The sequence below is a fragment of the Phalaenopsis equestris genome, unplaced genomic scaffold (genome assembly GCF_001263595.1).
Source record: "Phalaenopsis equestris unplaced genomic scaffold, ASM126359v1 Scaffold000697, whole genome shotgun sequence".
Classification (NCBI taxonomy): domain Eukaryota; kingdom Viridiplantae; phylum Streptophyta; class Magnoliopsida; order Asparagales; family Orchidaceae; genus Phalaenopsis; species Phalaenopsis equestris.
This window is the reverse complement of record NW_018165137.1, coordinates 316,237-333,719: the sequence shown is the minus strand read 5'-3', so window position 1 is coordinate 333,719 and position 17,483 is coordinate 316,237. Positions and strand designations below refer to the sequence as shown.

Here is a 17,483-nt window from a genome sequence, read left to right as displayed (position 1 = left end):
AAGACCCATCACCATTAGCTGTTTCTGTCTTAGAATCTAAATTGCAAATTCAAAGATATAACAGAAAACGAGGTAGAAGGAAATCTGAACTTCTAAAATTGACACAACCAAATATTACTGATGTCACTTATCACTCAGAAGGTGAACACTTGCACCTACCCCCTAGGATTGCTAGGTGGGAGGGTGTCATGGGCCATAATGTTTAATGTTTTTGGTTTGGAACATTAGAGGAGTGACGAACCCTCACTCCTTTAATCGTTTAAAGCATTTATGTAGGGTCCATAAACCTGACATTTTTGTTCTTTTGGAACCTCTTGTTTCGATCTATAAAGAGAATATCATTAAGAAATTCAAGGGTTACATGCATTTCTGTAATGTGATAACAAAATTTGACTCTTTTGGCGGAAAGATATCACTCTTAGCATCATTGATGATAATGTGCAATACGTTCTTATTCATTATCGATTGAACAATTATTTTTGTTGGGCTACTTTTATTTATGCCAGCTTTCTTTTAAGGGATAAACTTCTTCTTTGGCAACAACTTACTCATATGGGTGTTACTATTACTGAAAATTGGTTCGTAGTAGAGATTTAAATATGATTATTTCGCCATCCGAGAGATGGGGTGGTGCTAAGGTTGACACGAGTCTTTTCAACCGTTTCTATGAACATATTGAGGATGTTGGCCTTTATGATTTAAGCTATTCAAGTCCTCCTTACACTTTGCCGCGGGGTTTTCTTATGCAAAGATTGGATAGATTTCTGGGAAACTTAGCGTTTTTGGGTTACTACAACATTATTCATGTCAAACATCTTAATCGTTTTGCATCGGACTGATCATAATCTCATTTTTCTTAGCTTGGCTTTTCATTCCAAACCTTCTCGTTATCATTTTAAATTTCTCAATGTTTGGGCTTCTCATCCTACTTTTATTGATTTGATTAAGCAGACTTGGGTCTCTAGATAGAGTGGTAACCCTTGGTCTTGGTTCATTTTGTGGCAGTTCATTTTGTGGCAACTTCATAAGAATGTTGTTTCTCATTTAAAGAGATGGAACTTTGATACTTTTAGCAATGTTCACTCTATGATTTTGAAGGCCTAACAGGAGGTTGACTCTTTAGAAGCTCATGTGATTGACACTCCTGATTTTGTGGCCAAGTTAGCTGATGCTCATCACACTCTTTTGGAGGAAATCTCCATTGAAAGGATTTCCTTAGACAGAAAACTTGTGACAATCATTTCAAGAACGGTGACAGAAACACCAAGTACTTTCATGCTACTATCAAACACCGTCGTAACATAAATATCATTATTAAGATTGTCACTGAGGAGGGCTTTGTTCTCACCGTTACTGACCAGATTGGTTTCAATGCAGTTGATTATTTCTCTTCTCTCTATGTTGATACTCTACCTGTCACTGATATTCTTTCAGATTTGTTTGAGGATCAGAGAGACATGGTTTCCTCCCTCTCTGTCCGACCCCCCTACTGAGTTGGATATTTTTACTGCTCTTAAAGATATTAACTCTCAGAAAGCTCTTGGCCCAGATGGTTTCACTTCCGCTTTTTATATTTCCTGCTGGAACATTATTAAGAACGATGTGGTACTTGCTATTCAAAGTTTTTTTCAGGGTGATGATCCTGGAAAGTATTTCTCTGCTGCTCTGATTGTTCTCATCCCTAAATCAAATGAAAAATCTCATTGGAAAGACTTTCGACCCATCTCTCTAACTTCTGTTATATCTAAAATTATTAGTAAATTGATTGTGGCTTATCTCCAACCTCACCTACCTCTCCCCTACCGTCCCTTATCTCCCCTCATCAGTCGGCCTTCATTAAAGGTCGTGATATTTCCGATAATATTCTCTTAGCACGGGAAATTTTGCAAGACCTTGATAAAAGGTTATCAAGTTAGACATCAAGAAATCCTTTGATACCATAAATTTGGATTTCATTATCAACGTTCTGAAAGCTAGGGGTTTCAATACCAGTTTTTGCACTTTGGTTAAAAGATGGTTGGTTAACAACTTTTACTCTGTGTTCGTTAATGGAAACTCTTATGGCTTTTTCACTACATGTCATGACATTAACCAGGGAGACCCCCTTTCCCCTATTATTTTCATTTTAGCTTTTGACTATCTATCCACGATGCTTAATCATTTTAAGTTTTCACATCCTCACGCATAGTTCTCTCACAAAGCGAAAATGATGGTCTCACACCTTGATTATGCAGATGACATCATTCCTTTTGCTAATGTATCTAAACTCGCTATAAAACAAGTGATGGGGCTTTTACAAGATTTTCAGAATTGCTCTGGACTTCGCTTTAATTGTGACAAGTGTCAGATGTTTTTTGACAAACAGGTTAAGCAACATCTTATTCAATGGGGAGTTACATATACTGGTTTTCATCATGCCTCCTCCCTCTTAAATATCTTGGGGTCAATTTGCTAAGGGGAAGGAGGAAACAGATTCATATGGATGATGTTATAGATAAAATCAAATGTAAAATTAATGATTGGAGAAATGTTTTCCTTTCAACTGCGGCAGGATCTCTTTGTTTTCTAGTTTTCTTCAGAGTATTCCACTATATGCTTTGCAAGTGTTCAATCCAAAAAAAAGTGCTATTAATGAGATGGAGAGGTTTTTTAATAAATTCCTATAGGTGGAGAATGGTGCAAAGAAAATTTGGGGCACTTGACATAAAGTTTTAAGCCTAAAAAGGCTGGAGGGTTTGGTTTTAAGGCATTAAAACATATTGTGGAAGTAAACCTTTGCAAACTTTGGTTTAAATTCAGATTGGGCTCATCTCTTTGGGCTTTTTTTGCATCAAAAATATTGTGCTCAAATTCATCCTTCCTTGGTTTCGTGGAAGGTTGGTAATTCTCGTATTTGGAAAGCTGTGGTTAATGCTAGAACCACTGCTAATGATTGCATATTTTGGGGCATTGGTGATGGTAATATTTTTTTCTGGAATGATAATTGGGTGTTGTCACATAACTCTGATTATTCACACTCTCTTCATACTAATTTCTTATTGGTCTGTGATTTCTTTACTCATGATGGATGAGATTTCTCTAAATTGTGTTCTATTGTGGGGGAACAAAATGCAAAACATATTTTTACTATTCCTATTACACCTACACGAAAGAATCTCCCCATGTGGAAAAGAAATAATTCTCAATCGGTTTGCAAACTTATTTATGACAATTTACATTCACATCGTGATTGGTTATGGGGAAAATGGATTTGGCATAAACTTGGCGATACTTTCTCGTATTTGGAAAGCTGTGGTTAATGCTAGAACTACTGCTAATGATTGCATATTTTGGGGCATTGGTGATGGTAATATTTTTTTCTGGAATGATAATTGGGTGTTGTCACATAACTCTGATTATTCACACTCTCTTCATACTAATTTCTTATTGGTCTGTGATTTCTTTACTCATGATGGATGAGATTTCTCTAAATTGTGTTCTATTGTGGGGGAACAAAATGCAAAGCATATTTTTACTATTCCTATTACACCTACACGAAAGAATCTCCCCATGTGGAAAAGAAATAATTCTCAATCGGTTTGCAAACTTATTTATGACAATTTACATTCACATCGTGATTGGTTATGGGGAAAATGGATTTGGCATAAACTTGGCGATACTTTAGTTCTTTAATACCTATTGATGATATTCTTAAGTTAAAAGGTTTAAAAATGGTCTCGAGATGTCATATGTGCAAAATAGAGGAGGTAGACATGAGACACATTTTCTTTGAATGTGCTTTCTCTTTAAGAGTATGGGATATGCTTGGTGCACATTTCGGTTTTTCTTGGATGCTTAGAGGCTCTTTAAGAAAATATTTATGGCAATGGAAAGATTTTGATATCTGTAAGGAGGGGTTTCCCCTTCCTTTACTAGTCCTTTGGTTTCTTTGGAACTCCAGAAAACAGTTTTAAATACCACACTTCTCCCCCCACTGCTTCTATGACTGTTGCTTATGTGATTACCTATTACAATAAAGTCTTAATGGCTGGTTCTACTCAGGTTCAGGTTTTAAAGCCCCCAGGCTCATTAGGTGGGCTCCCCCCTCACCGAGTTATGTTAAATTAAATGTGGATGGCTGTTGGCATCCTGATTATGCTGCGGTTGGGGGAATATTTAGAGATTTTGAGGGTAGGTGTCTCCATTTTTTATCCTTCCCTGTTGTTGCTGATAATCCATTGGAAATAGAATGTTAGGGGGTTTTTTTGGCATTAATGGTGGCTAATGTTTTCAATTTTCATAAATTAGAAGTGTAAATGGATTCTCAAATGCTCTATGATATTCTTTTGGGTACCTCTCCTCACCTCTGGGATATATTTTGCACTTTTAAACGTATTTTAATTTTTATGGCTGAAAAACATCTTGAGGTAAACTGGAAATTCATTTATAGAGAGGGCAACTCTCCTAGAGAGGGCATCTCTCCTATTGATTGACTTTCCAAGCATGCAGGGGAGGTCTGTCACGTTGGTATCCACCCCCCCTGCTCCTCTTAGAAGACTCCTCATTGGGGATAGTTTAAATCAGCCTTATGTCCGTTTTTAATCATTTATTCTTATTCGCTCTAAGGAGGAGCTGCTTTCGGTTTGATGGCTGGGGTCTACATTTCTCTTCTTGCGGGCTTTATATTTTGCTTATATTTTGCTTGGCAGGTTTTCATTTTGCTGCAGGTCGAGTTCAGTTTTCTGTTTCCCTGTTCCCGACTCCTGTTTACTGTTTTGATCTCACAGTTTTTGCTGGTTTTTCTCTGCCCGTGGAGAAGATTTTGGAGAACTCTGCTAATCTAAGACACCTTTGTACATGATTTCTACTTACTTTTCAAGTTACTTATCAAGCTACACAAGATCACAGACTTACTTATTTTTTGGACTTTTGGTTTTTTTTTTGGGTATACCTGTATTTTGGAGATTATTTTTTTTGTGAGTTGTACTGTGGGGAGAGGAACCCCTAGGGGTGTGTCAATTGTATTTCTTGGGTTTCATAGACGGGGATCTTCCCCCCTCCCTTTTCCTGTATCTTATTTTGAAATTAACGCGTAGGGAGCCACCGTTGATTGGTCATTAATCCTTTAATTCCGTATATATATATATATTTCTTATTAAATCAATAAAATCATTAAATTTTACTTTTAAAGCCTCGATCATTCCCTAATCCATGCGAAAATTTTCTTGCCCTTTGCATTCAATTCTGCCTTCTTCTCACACGTGAGGGTTCCTTATCTTGATTTCCTTCGATCAGCCGCACGACACTAATGCCGACTCCTCTGCTTGACACCGACGCAACCTTTTTTGCTTGATAGAGACGTCATCTTTCGTCGATGCCAGCTCGGTAAAAGCCCTAGCTTACACTCGTCGTCTTCTGAATGCGCCATTTGACTCACCAGGTAAGTTGTTAGGGTCGCCTTTATGCTACAAATTCTCTTGTTCCCTCTGTCTCGTGTTGATTTTTTGGGCAAACTGACTTCCTTGAGTTTCCAACCCTCTCGCTTCATCTCCCTCCTCTTGGGCTTTCCGACTCCTCATTTCCTCCCCCTTCTTCAATTCCCTCGGTATTCAAAACTAAGTGTCACACATTTAATTCAACTAACTCATACTTCATCACAACTAAGTGTCACACATTTAATTCAACTAACTCATATTTCATCATATACTTCATCACGATTTGATCAAAGTCAATTGTTTACTCACTTGGTAGAAAAGTTTGTCGGGCGCAAGTTGTGGAGTTTTAAAAACATGTTTTGTCTATAATACGGGGGTAGATATTTGCACTGCATATTCCTTATCTTCGTAGGAGTATGTGATGGTCTTACTTTTCCTTTCTCGCTGTCAAAAACACTTCAAGTTTTTCCACCATATGGAATCATTTTTTCTTAACTTAATAGCGGGATTTTTAACTGTTATGTCAGGTGAAACATTCATATACTTACAGATTTGTTCCATTGTCTGTAGCCACTCAATAAACTCATCCGGATCCATGGAACCGTCAAAATCTAAAAGTGAAGCTTCACTCAATTATTCTATTTTCTCCTTGGGTATTTCATGTCAAATCATTGGAATATTTGTTGTTTTTCACTAGAAATTTTCTGATATACGTCACTGTTGAGATTACCATTTCGATCCAGTTAGGCTATAAATACACCACCCCAGAGAAATTAAATGATGTAGCACTCCAACAAAAAATAGGGAAAATGAAATCTCCCATTAACAGAAAATCAAACAAAACTCTACATAGCCAGTTTCTAAGCAACATTCTTACACTAAGGCATCATTAATTAATCCCTAATTCTAGTTAGACGAAGGGTCCCACATGGCTAAAACAACCAAGTGGTAAGATAATCCTCTCTTGGGATTGTAGCGGAACTGGACTTCATCCCATTTTGTTCCCAAAATTGTTGGATTGTGAGATGCGGAATGCGAGTGCTCTTGCATTACTAAGGATGAGGATAAAGAAAATGCCTTATGCTATGTTAGCTGTCATTTTATTTTAGTTGAGTTGAAATACCTACCAATCGAAAAATATAGTTTGGCATTAATATTCATAGTTTAGATGTTGAGACATTATATGTTGTTTCATCATTTGAACGAAATCTAGGGTATATCCATTATAATATTTGATGATTCGCTTTATTTTAGCTGGGTGTTTAACCAAGTGTGCTATGAAAGTACTACAGTTTAATATTTTATATATTGCCTAATGAGCTGTCAAGGGAGAAACTCCAGCTAATTTATTAGCAGCTCACTTGGTGCCACCTGTTTCTTTTGCTAATTCTTCTCTTTATTATAATTTTCCAGATGAGCAAATAGCTATCATTGATCTCCAAACATGAGAGTTGTATTTTAATGGAACATTTTCATTAAAACAAGACCCAACTCAACCATTCCATAAAATCAAAGTCGGTATTGGTTTAATTTTTGTATTCCTTGAAGATGGTATTATTCATTATTTTTATAATTTGATAGAGCCACACACCAATATCACGGCAAAATACGAAGCTTTAATTTTATATTTGGAAATCACAATTCTTTTGAGTATAAAGAAAAATTAAGTATTATCGTGATTCTCAAATTGTGATTAGTAAGGTGATGGGCATATAAATCCTTGAGCCTGACCTTTTACCTTATCATAGTCGAGTTATTATTTTTTTGTTGAAACATATTCCTGATGTGATATTAATAAAATTATTGTATACTAGCAAAACACGTGCTGTTGTTAAGTTAGTTACGGAGTTGTCTAATTCAAATGGAGATTCTGTAATAGTGGTGTTCCAAAATTGAAGGATCCTGTAATACCCTTTTTTTTTTATTAATGTCCAAATATAAAGAATACTTAAATTGACTACATTCCATTTTTTTCACCCCATGAAATTGAATTAAAGCTATTACAATTGAGGGAAAAGTATCCATCAATAGAGAGATGAAATTATCTACGAATAGAACTTTGAATAGAAAGGAAAATGGATATATCGAGGGCATTATGGATGAAAGTTGCATGAAAGGATTGGTTTAACTAGAGTCAAATTGCTCTCAATTGGGATGAATAGACAATGTCTAATGTATTCAAATATAAATAGTTGGCGTTAAACTAATGATGATGATAATGGTGTCACATGCTCCGTTCATTCTTTAAGTAATGTTTCTGTAATTTATTGCCACATCTTGATTTGAATTGTTCAAAAGTTAAAATAGTTTCACTTGAGGATTTGTTGAAGAAGCTCTTTAGTCTTCCTGGCCATTAACTTATTTTTTTTATTTTGTCTTTTAGTAAATACAAATCTTGTTGTTTATGCTAGGTATGTCATTGATACGGGTTATGTGAAGCAACGTCAATATAATCCATCGACTGGGATGTATTCTCTTGATGTGGTTCAGATTAGCAGGTAGGGATTGTTGATAATTTTATTGATGATCAAACTTGTTGCATGCATCATTATTTATGTTTATTTTCCAGTTATGAAATTAATGATTGAAAACTTGCTGGTGATTATCTTGAATTCTGACTATGAGAGTTTGAACGGCGTTACAAGTGTAATGAAAGAATAATTTACAGGATAAAGTTATTTCAATCTAGTTAAAATGTAGAATCGCCAAAGTTGTATTGTTACTATTAGAGAATATGAAGGAGGCATGAACGTAGTTTTTTATTCGGACAATAAAGACAAATCATTAATAGCCAAATTCACTGTGGCGTACATAAAAATGCTAAAATTATTGTATGACAAACTGAGGCATACATTTACAGGTGATACTTCTTCTACAATGAAAGGGAATGGGAAATAATGGAAAACAATAAACATGACACATAATATAAAAAGGGGAATAACTAAGCAAATTGAGGATGCCTATAAGTCCTGCAAATCTTCAAAAGTTGAATCCTACTTTCAGTAAAAAAAACTACTTAAGATGGATGTGTGGTTAATGAGTCTCAAAGCCTGCCTGAATAGTCTAAAATTGAGAGCATTTTTATGCATGTGATTAACTGATTGAGGGGTTGTTTGGTTGGAAGATTTAGTGTACTTTAATTCTTTTACAGGGACTTGTGTTTGGCATGAAAATACAAACATAATGTAAAATATGAATGAATTTGAAATTTATACCATAGTTCATTTTGACCGAATTTTGAATTCGACCAATTTTGATAGAATTTAAGATATACATATCGCTCATTTCCATCGTATGCTTGTCTCCGCTGATTGCTTTTTGTAACCCGTTGCGGCCGCCTCCTGATCGCCGTTGCCGCAATCCACTCACCGCATTCTGCTCGCCCCAGCCCGCTTGCTGCGGTTAGCCTTTTAATGTCCTACCACCAGCCGCTGCTGTCGCCTGCCCGTTGCCATTGCCCGCTGCCACTGCTGGCCATTGCCCGCTGCCACTGCTGTCGCCTGGCATTGCCCGCTGCTGCTGCTGTCGTTGCTGTCGCCTGCCATTGCCCGCTACTGACGCCCTCCACCAGTGGCTCGTCTGCTGTCGCCACATTTGCTCACCAACTGCAAACCGCTTCTCTCCAGCTGCTGCTGCCATCCCGCCGCTGCTGCCATCACTCCCCAGCTATAGCCGCTGCCGGCTTGCCTACCGAAGTCGCTCCCTTGCCCTAACTTCCTTGGTCGCTGATGCCGCCTGCTTGCCAACACCCACTCGCCGCTCATCTGCCTCTTGTTTTCACCGCCCTCCCGCGACCACCAACCCACCGTTGGACACTCATCTCCCGCTTGCTGCATCCGTCCTCTTACTGCCCATCGTTTCCTGCCCCCAGCTTGTTACGGTCGCCGCTCATTGCCCATCACAAACTGCAGCTTGCCGCCTCTGCTTCGTGCCACTCATCGCCCGCCCTGCCCTCGCCGACCACCTCCACCTCCAACCTTTGCTCGCTTGCCTTCGTCGACCTCCCTTCATCACTGCAGCTGCCAACCTTTTGCCTACTGCCGCTACATTAATTAGTTTGAGAAATTAGGAAAACTTTGACGAATTAAAATGTTCCCAAGTTTATCATCTCTCAAATTTCAACCAAATTAATTTTATAAAATTCTACGTCTTAAAACGATCAATTTGATATGTAATACTATATATAAATTATGAATAGATTGTGAGATATAAATCTTGAAAGTTATAGCTTTAATTAAACCTATATAACTCTTAATTACCCCTCCCTAGTGCCTTATTACTGTTCCCTCCGACTTACCCACACGATAATTACCTCTGTTTGGCGTCGAATGTGGGGATCCTCTCCAGAGCCTTCAATTCATTTCCCTGCTTTCGATTTGATCACATAAATCCTTTCCCGATCTTCCTCTCCTGAGTGTTTAGCGCCCGGTCACAACAGTCGCGGTTGTGCATGGTAACTTTGGTCACGACAATGCACGCAGGGGAGGCGAGCGGTTCGTTGAGAACCACAATTCTCTGTTTAAACTTCAATGATGAATTTGGTGAGTACAAAACACTTTCACGCTATTTCATATATTCCTTCCCTTCCTCACACTTCCTTTTTGAGATATGCCTCGACTTGTGCATCTTTTTTGTTTCTAGTCGTCGTAGCGGAGACGAGGTTGCTTTGAAAGCAACGAAATCGATTTAGGATTTTTGTAAGGGTTCAACGAGAAATTAATAAGGTGAACGGTGGAGTGAGCTAAGATAGGAAGAGGGATGAAGATTAGGCAATTTCAGAGAATTGCTGATTAGCGAGAAGCTTTTTAGAGTATGTTTTCGCAAATTTGTTATGTTTTGGTTAAATCATGAATTTACGAATTCCAGATTTTTTACCCGGGGCTACGAGCTCGAGGCAAGTTTATGGAAATTGCTTGAATCTTAAAATATGATTTTTGTTCTATAAGTTATTAATGTCAATATAAAGGTTACGACGATGCTTGCTAAGTACCGAAGATTGAGGGTTTGTTTGGGGCTGCTGCAGCTTATAAATAAGTTGCTGCGCAGAAACTGCTGTGGATAAGCTGACTGACAATTTGTTTTTTGCTGTTTGAAAATAACTGTGCGATAGCTGTTTCTAGATAAAACACCGTGTAGTAATGTTGTTTGTAACGAAACTGTCATAACAATATATTTGATTTTTAAGCAAAAATCCATTTCAGAATAGTACTAAAAATAAAATATACACCCCACTTAACAATGAATATCAAGATTGCTAAAAAAATATTAAAATTATATTTAGTAATTAATGATGTTATTTTTAAAATGCAGACGACGTATATCACGAGCTACACCTTTTCTCCAGTGATGCAATCTATTCTCGATCACTGTTGGCAGTGGAATTTGACAGACTGTTTGCCTAAAGGAAGAAATCACACTTCTCCGTGAATTCTTGTGGGTAGCTCTAGAACCGTCTCTCATAGCTATATGCCTGGCGTGACGTCAGTAGGGAAGTTTGAAGTTTGGAATGGCAAAATAATTGTCGGGAAGTCCTTGAAATCATGGCTCACCTTTCTTGAATGCTACCAAAGACAATCTATTAGTCACAACACAAGTTGAAATTGCTAAAAAAGTAATTATTTCCAGTTTTTTTTGGGCGCGAGGTCTCAATGAGCTCAACATACCAATCAACGAATCTGTCACTTTAAAAAGACAACAGACCTTTTAAAAAATAGTTCTTGGTTTTTTTTAACACACGTTAAATTAAGCTTGTGTGTGTCACATATGCATATCACCAAAAGGGCCATCTAGAAGATCCTCAAAAACTATATTGCCGAAAAGAAGAGAGTAACTTGGGTTATCTGTTTTAGGTTCTCACATGTGACATCAACCAAGAACGACTAACATGCTATCCAGAAAAACCTATAAGGTCAAACGTCTTATCATGGACATCTCAGCCACACTAAAAGGAAAACAAGTTAAATGCAAATGAACAAAGAACACATTCAAATAGCGTAAAAAACTTAAACAGTCAGTATCAAATATACAAAGAATGAAAATAAACAAGAACTGTACAAAATAAACAAGTAGAAATTGATAGAAGCAAGTAATTAGAATTTTTTGCAAACGTGAGGTCTTAGAGAACTCAATATACCGACCAACTAATTTGTCACTAAGAATCTGTCACAATAAGAAGACAGTAGATCTTGTCAAGAAAATGTTTTTGGTTGTCTTTAACCACTAATACGATACTCGTGTCTGTCACATATGTATATCACCAAAATAGGCCTTCGACAAGAATCTCAAAACCGCTGCACCGAAAAGAAAAGAGGAAGTTGGTTGCCTTCATTAGGATTTTACATGCGACACCAATCATGAACGACTACCAGAGCATTCAGAAGAACACATAAGGTCGAACGTCTCATCATACACCCATCAAACCCACAAAAACAAAAATAAATGAAATGCAAATTGAAAAAAAAACACATACAAATAGCGTAAAAAGTCAACAATCAACATCAAATATAAAAGAAAAAAACTAAACAAAAACTGAATAAAATACAAACAATACTGAATAAAGTACAAATAATAAATAATAAATACTCCAATCAACCTCCTACTATGACATTAGTAATTTGTTCCCCCAGCTCTGTCATCTGACTTGCACCTTTTCATTTGCATTACATGTGGTGGATGCATCATTCTCATGTTGTGACAGAGAATGCCAATTCGATGCTCAAATGCTTTGTCATGTATATGTCATGATCCTCATCTGCTCGGTGTAAGTCGATGTTGTTGCGGGAAGAATTTCGTCGAATAAAATTGTGGAGCGCCATTGTGGTAATCATAATATGCATCTGTTTGGGAAACAGGTAAGAACATCGGTATATCCCATTTCTTCTTCCAAACACTGAAAGTACTCTCAATGACACCGCGTGAGGCGAAATGACTTTTAGTGATCCTTTCTTTTTTGCCTCGGTTCATTGCTTGCTCGCTTAAAGTCAGGTTAGTGGTATCTCGTATCAGGATAGGACTTGAGATACCCACACTGCAACAAATATCCAACATCAACTAAGTAGTATTTACCTGATATGCAGTGCATAGTTAGTTGTGAGATAGTTATTTTACAAGAGTAGTTGAGTCTCAAGCGTACCTACAGGTGGATGTGGGAAGTTATACTTATTATTTCGTGTTGCAATTTTGAAAATTCTACTATCATGCGCATTGCCCTTTCAACCAATCATGTTGAAGTCGCACAACCATTTTATTTGCGTTGGGGACCCGCAATGGCTGATGAATGCGATATTCTCATTATTTAGATTACGTGCATCAACATGCGTTCCATCGATTGTTTCAATACTGTTATTGAAAGGTAACGATGTGTTAGGTGATAACGTAGTTTTTTTTGTTAATTGAATGTAATAAATTCAGGATATTATCATAAAGAATGACATGTCTCGTGAAATCTTTATGGTGTCCGTTCGAACGTTGGATCTATTGGTTTTATGACTTGTGCTAAAAAACTCATAAGTGCATTTAACCCCACTGAGAAGCATCTGCATATTTGCCTTAGAGGAGTGTGAAAATCGCTCCATTGTTCCTTGCATTGATTCATTCTGGGATAATATGTAGAGGATTATCGTCAACACGTCTTGCAAAGCCGTCCTTGAAGAGCCATGAAACCCATGATTCCTGTGTACTTATTTCAACAGATTGTTGAATACTGCTTGTGTCATGCGAAATTTATTGCTTAATCTTGTTGGGTAGCCCGTAAGCAACTTCTAAACCCATTTTTCCTCACATATGAAGAGATCATGCAGGGAGAGTGATCAATATAGGAGTTGTAATACCCGTACATCACGCATATGATAACCATAACTCTGTTTCTACGTCTTTCTCTTATTGCATCCATATATATAAGTATCCTATTGGCTGGCACAGAAGCATCAATAAATTAGCTACAATTACATTTACTACGAACATAAAAAAAATATAAGCTAAAGATATAAGCATCGCACCAAACAGTTGTAATTTTCATAGCAAAATAAAAAACAATACAGAGACAAATATACCAAGTGAATGTAACTAAGGAAAAATCTCTCAAATTTTCATACAATCATAAAAATGTCATAGGTACACTACCCTATGGTCTTCGGGAATCTTCACGAAAAAAATTTCAATATGTCGGTTCTTGAGGCAACTATACCTCAAAAGAGTACAGCGGCAAATCCTTTAAAATTACCCTACTTGCATTTAGAATTTGCACGATCTGGTCGATAGAATTTGCTTGAGATGTTTGTGGTTCACCACTGCAAGAAGCTACCGGTTGTGATATCTGATTTTTAAAAGAAGCATTCCAACTTTCCTTTTTTTTCTCATTCTGACGTTTAGAACGACAGGTGGACTCGACTTCATGGAGGTCCGGGCTGGGGACTTTGGTGGAATCACCTGATTGGTCGGATCCCAAGTTTCCGGTGGTGCCACCAAATTCTTTCTCACTTTGGGGCACGTGCATAGTTGTTTGTATCAATGAGACCCCCAAACATTCGATCCAACTTCTTTTCAAACTTAGGATCAAGTCCACAGATTTAAAATTTCTTTGCAGCTGGCACCACCTACAAATTCATAACGTCAACTTCAATTTTAAAACAAAATGAAATTGACCAAATTAGAGAAAATGTCAAAAATGCTTATCGAAAGTCTTTCGGCCTATCACTCCTCAGGAGCTTCAATGGTTCGCTTCATCGGATCCCAACCCAGACCCGTTGATCCTCGTTTCAATTGCTTTCAAAATTTTCAATTCTTCTTGAGTTTATCCCACTTGTTCTTCAATTACATCCCGTCGTACTCTCAGCTTGTAATTTTCTTAATTTTTTTGATAATATTTAGCCACTCTTCCTTGTTGACATAGGTAGTAGGTTTATTTCCCAGATAGATCTCCTTAAGGCAAAGGTCGCAGAATCATTTTTTTTTCTATGTCCAACATTGTGGGTGTTCAAGCCTCTTTGGTCTTAGCCATTGTTTTACTATGATAAAAAAAAGAAACATAAATAAAAATGCAACAAAATATGCACTGACAACAATCAAACAGCCAAACCACAAGCCACAGCAGAACCACCCCAAGCCACAACCCAAATCCATCACCTCAAGCCACAGCGACCACGGTGGGGAGGTTAGGGCAGACGACGAACGCAAAGAACAAAACCGAATCGCGAAGGGCAATGGAGTAATTTTTAAGAGGCGAAACGTGAGCTGAACACCCTATGCTGCGGGCGAAACGAGCTCCCAAACGACCTGGAACTGCAGCGTGAACTCGCACCACGGGCGAAACGCGCCCCCAAACGGGGCATGAGATTCTACTGTGACAATTGAGATGAGCAATTACATTTTTAAGTTTCAATAATCTTCTTTGTTTAAATGTATGTTTGATTTTATGTATGCTAATGCTAAGTTATATTTAAAATTACAATAAATTCTTCATATTGTTACATAGAAATATATGCATAGTATGCATGATAGAAAATATATGAAAGATACGCATGCTATGCATGATAACATGCTACGCATGATAAGCATGATAAGAAAGAATGGTATGAAAGATATGTATGATATAAAATATATATGAGATAAGGGATATATATGATAGAAGAGATATGCATGATAGAAGAGATATGCATGATAGAAAAGATGTATGATATGAAAGATATGCATCATGAATATTTGCATATTAGAGTAAGTATGCATGCTAGTAGATGCATGAAAATATCTCAGAATTGTTTTTGTTATGAAGAATGAAATAATTTAAATATGAATATTCAATGCACGTTCAGAGGACGAGTTCACCTTCTAATGGTACAGGCAGGGGACACCAGTGTATTCGCACACATTTAGATTTTTCTACTACTTCAGACAATTGTAATGGTTGAATCACTAACCGCTGCACCGACGGGATAATAATTGTCAGGGGCGAGTAGGCAGAGCTTACCACCCCAGACCTAGACCTCACGAAAATTGAGGTCAACACACCCCAGATCCCAACCATTTCCTCTTCCTGCAGATTATTACTGCTATCCCACCTACCTAACTCTTCTCAAGGTCATCCTAACTACCCCACTACCGATGCTGACCGCCTACAACCCTTTCCCACTTATTATTCCTATAGTTCTACACCTTCCCTTTAGACTATTGACAGTGATCTTCAAGCAGACAAATGCATAGGTAAAGATTATAAAGTAAAAGTAAAATTAGAAGTAATATGTGTAAAAGTTTGGAGTATTTTTATTGAGTAAAGGTTATTGATACATGCATTAGTATATTTAAAGATTTCTTAAAGAGATATGAAAGATTAACATATTTCATGATTTTTTATAAATATATGAAAGTCTAACATGCATTTTGATTTTTTTTTCTTGGGTTACTGTAATTTAGAAGCATGATTACTCATGTATTAGATGTAAATAACTCGTTATGTTGTTTGAATATTCTTTTTGATTTTAAGCATTTGAACAAGGCGAATAGAAAATGAGCAAATGTGTATAGAGATGAGTACAACAACCAGAAATGTACAAATTTCTACTTGTTACTTTTAATTGCTTTTTTTAGTCATTCTTTTATGAATGTTTGAATATTAATTGTTAATGATAGAATTAGTATAACAGAGATTTGATTTCTACCATTTGATCGTCAGTTTCAATCTTAATTAATTTCAAGCCTCGAGTAGGTCATGACAACCGCTCACCTCTAGCCCACCGTCGCCGCTGAACGTTGTTCACCACCCGCCAGTAATACTTTAGATATTTTGAAATACATTGTTTACAATCTACTTCAAATCTAAAAAAAAAAGTTCTATATTTATTCGAAAATGAACCAAACAACTCCAAGACATTTCAAATACAATACATAACTTTTGTATTACATTCATTCTACACTTCGTTGCTTATTCAGCAAAGGAAACGGCTGCTGATGCCCTTGCAATGCATTTCTATAACATTCTGCTGGAGAATGTAATCGATTATCAGGCATGATTACTCTTTTAGGTTACCTGCATTAATTCTTCTGCTTAAACTTAAGTTTTTCTTCATCTTTATGATATTATTTATAATAGTTAAAGTAACAATTATGATTGAAGGTCTTACTCTTCCGACAAACTCGGTCTTTTATCATCATTGACCATCGCCATGAATCTTTTTGAGTTGCTTCACTACCTTATTGTCAATCTCTTAAAGTATGCGCCGGGTGTTGCAAGCATTTATAAATTGCTGCTTACCAATATAATCCGTCACAGATGTATGAAATTAGGCAACTAGCAATGTTTTAATTGATTGATTTTCTATTCAACGATGCATATCTCATAAATGAATTTCCCGTGTCATCTATTGGCTGCTCCAATATTTGAGGGCATTTTAAGCAGATTACAGTATTAGCTTAATTGTAATATATCTAAAAGCATATTTTTTTGCTTTGTCATTAAAGGGTGTAGAGTTTGAAAAACTCAGTAGTAAGACGTCCGCATAGTGCCACACCACCTTACCTTACTTTCTACTCTTCACCCATGAATAATGATAAAAGGTGAACATTGAGAAAAAATGATTCGTGAGTAGTTGTCAGACTTTATCTTTTTACATGGAAGAGCTGTGTATCCTTTCCAAGTTACATAATGACTGTTTATAATACTTTCTTGACGGAAGGTCATTATGCTTTGTTTTTTAAGCAGATTTATAATTTTCATATTGTAGAGTCCAAGCTGATCAGCGTGCTGGCCGAGCTGGAAGAACTCGTCCGGGGAAGTGTTATAGATTGTACCCCTCCAAAGTCTATCATGAAGAGTTCCTTGATGCTACGGTTCCTGAAATCCAGAGGTCATCTTTGGCAGGAAGTGTTTTATACCTGAAATCACTTAATCTTCCCGACATCGATATCTTGAACTTTGATTTTCTTGATCCTCCTTCACGTAAGCTCCAAACTTTCCCTTGTTATGTCATGCGAACGTCACATTTTTGCATTGTTTTGCACTAATTTTAGTCTCTTTTTGTAAATTAGTTTTTTTGTGTACTAAGTTATAATTAGAAAAGAGGGGCTGTAAAATTTTGG

At 36.9% G+C, this 17,483-nt stretch overlaps 1 protein-coding gene across 4 annotated transcripts in view; it reads left to right on the top strand.

Annotated features, from left to right (window-relative positions):
• Positions 1–17,483, top strand: part of LOC110030311 (probable pre-mRNA-splicing factor ATP-dependent RNA helicase DEAH4) — a 156,566-nt gene that overhangs the window by 60,832 nt on the left and 78,251 nt on the right. For 3 of the 4 annotated variants that reach the window (XM_020732965.1, XM_020732967.1, XM_020732968.1), the window contains 2 exons: positions 7,826–7,912; positions 17,129–17,343. In XM_020732965.1, the coding sequence (XP_020588624.1) occupies positions 7,826–7,912; positions 17,129–17,343 (302 nt within the window). The remainder of the gene's footprint in view (positions 1–7,825; positions 7,913–17,128; positions 17,344–17,483) is intronic. The other variant, XM_020732966.1, reaches the window with a different exon arrangement.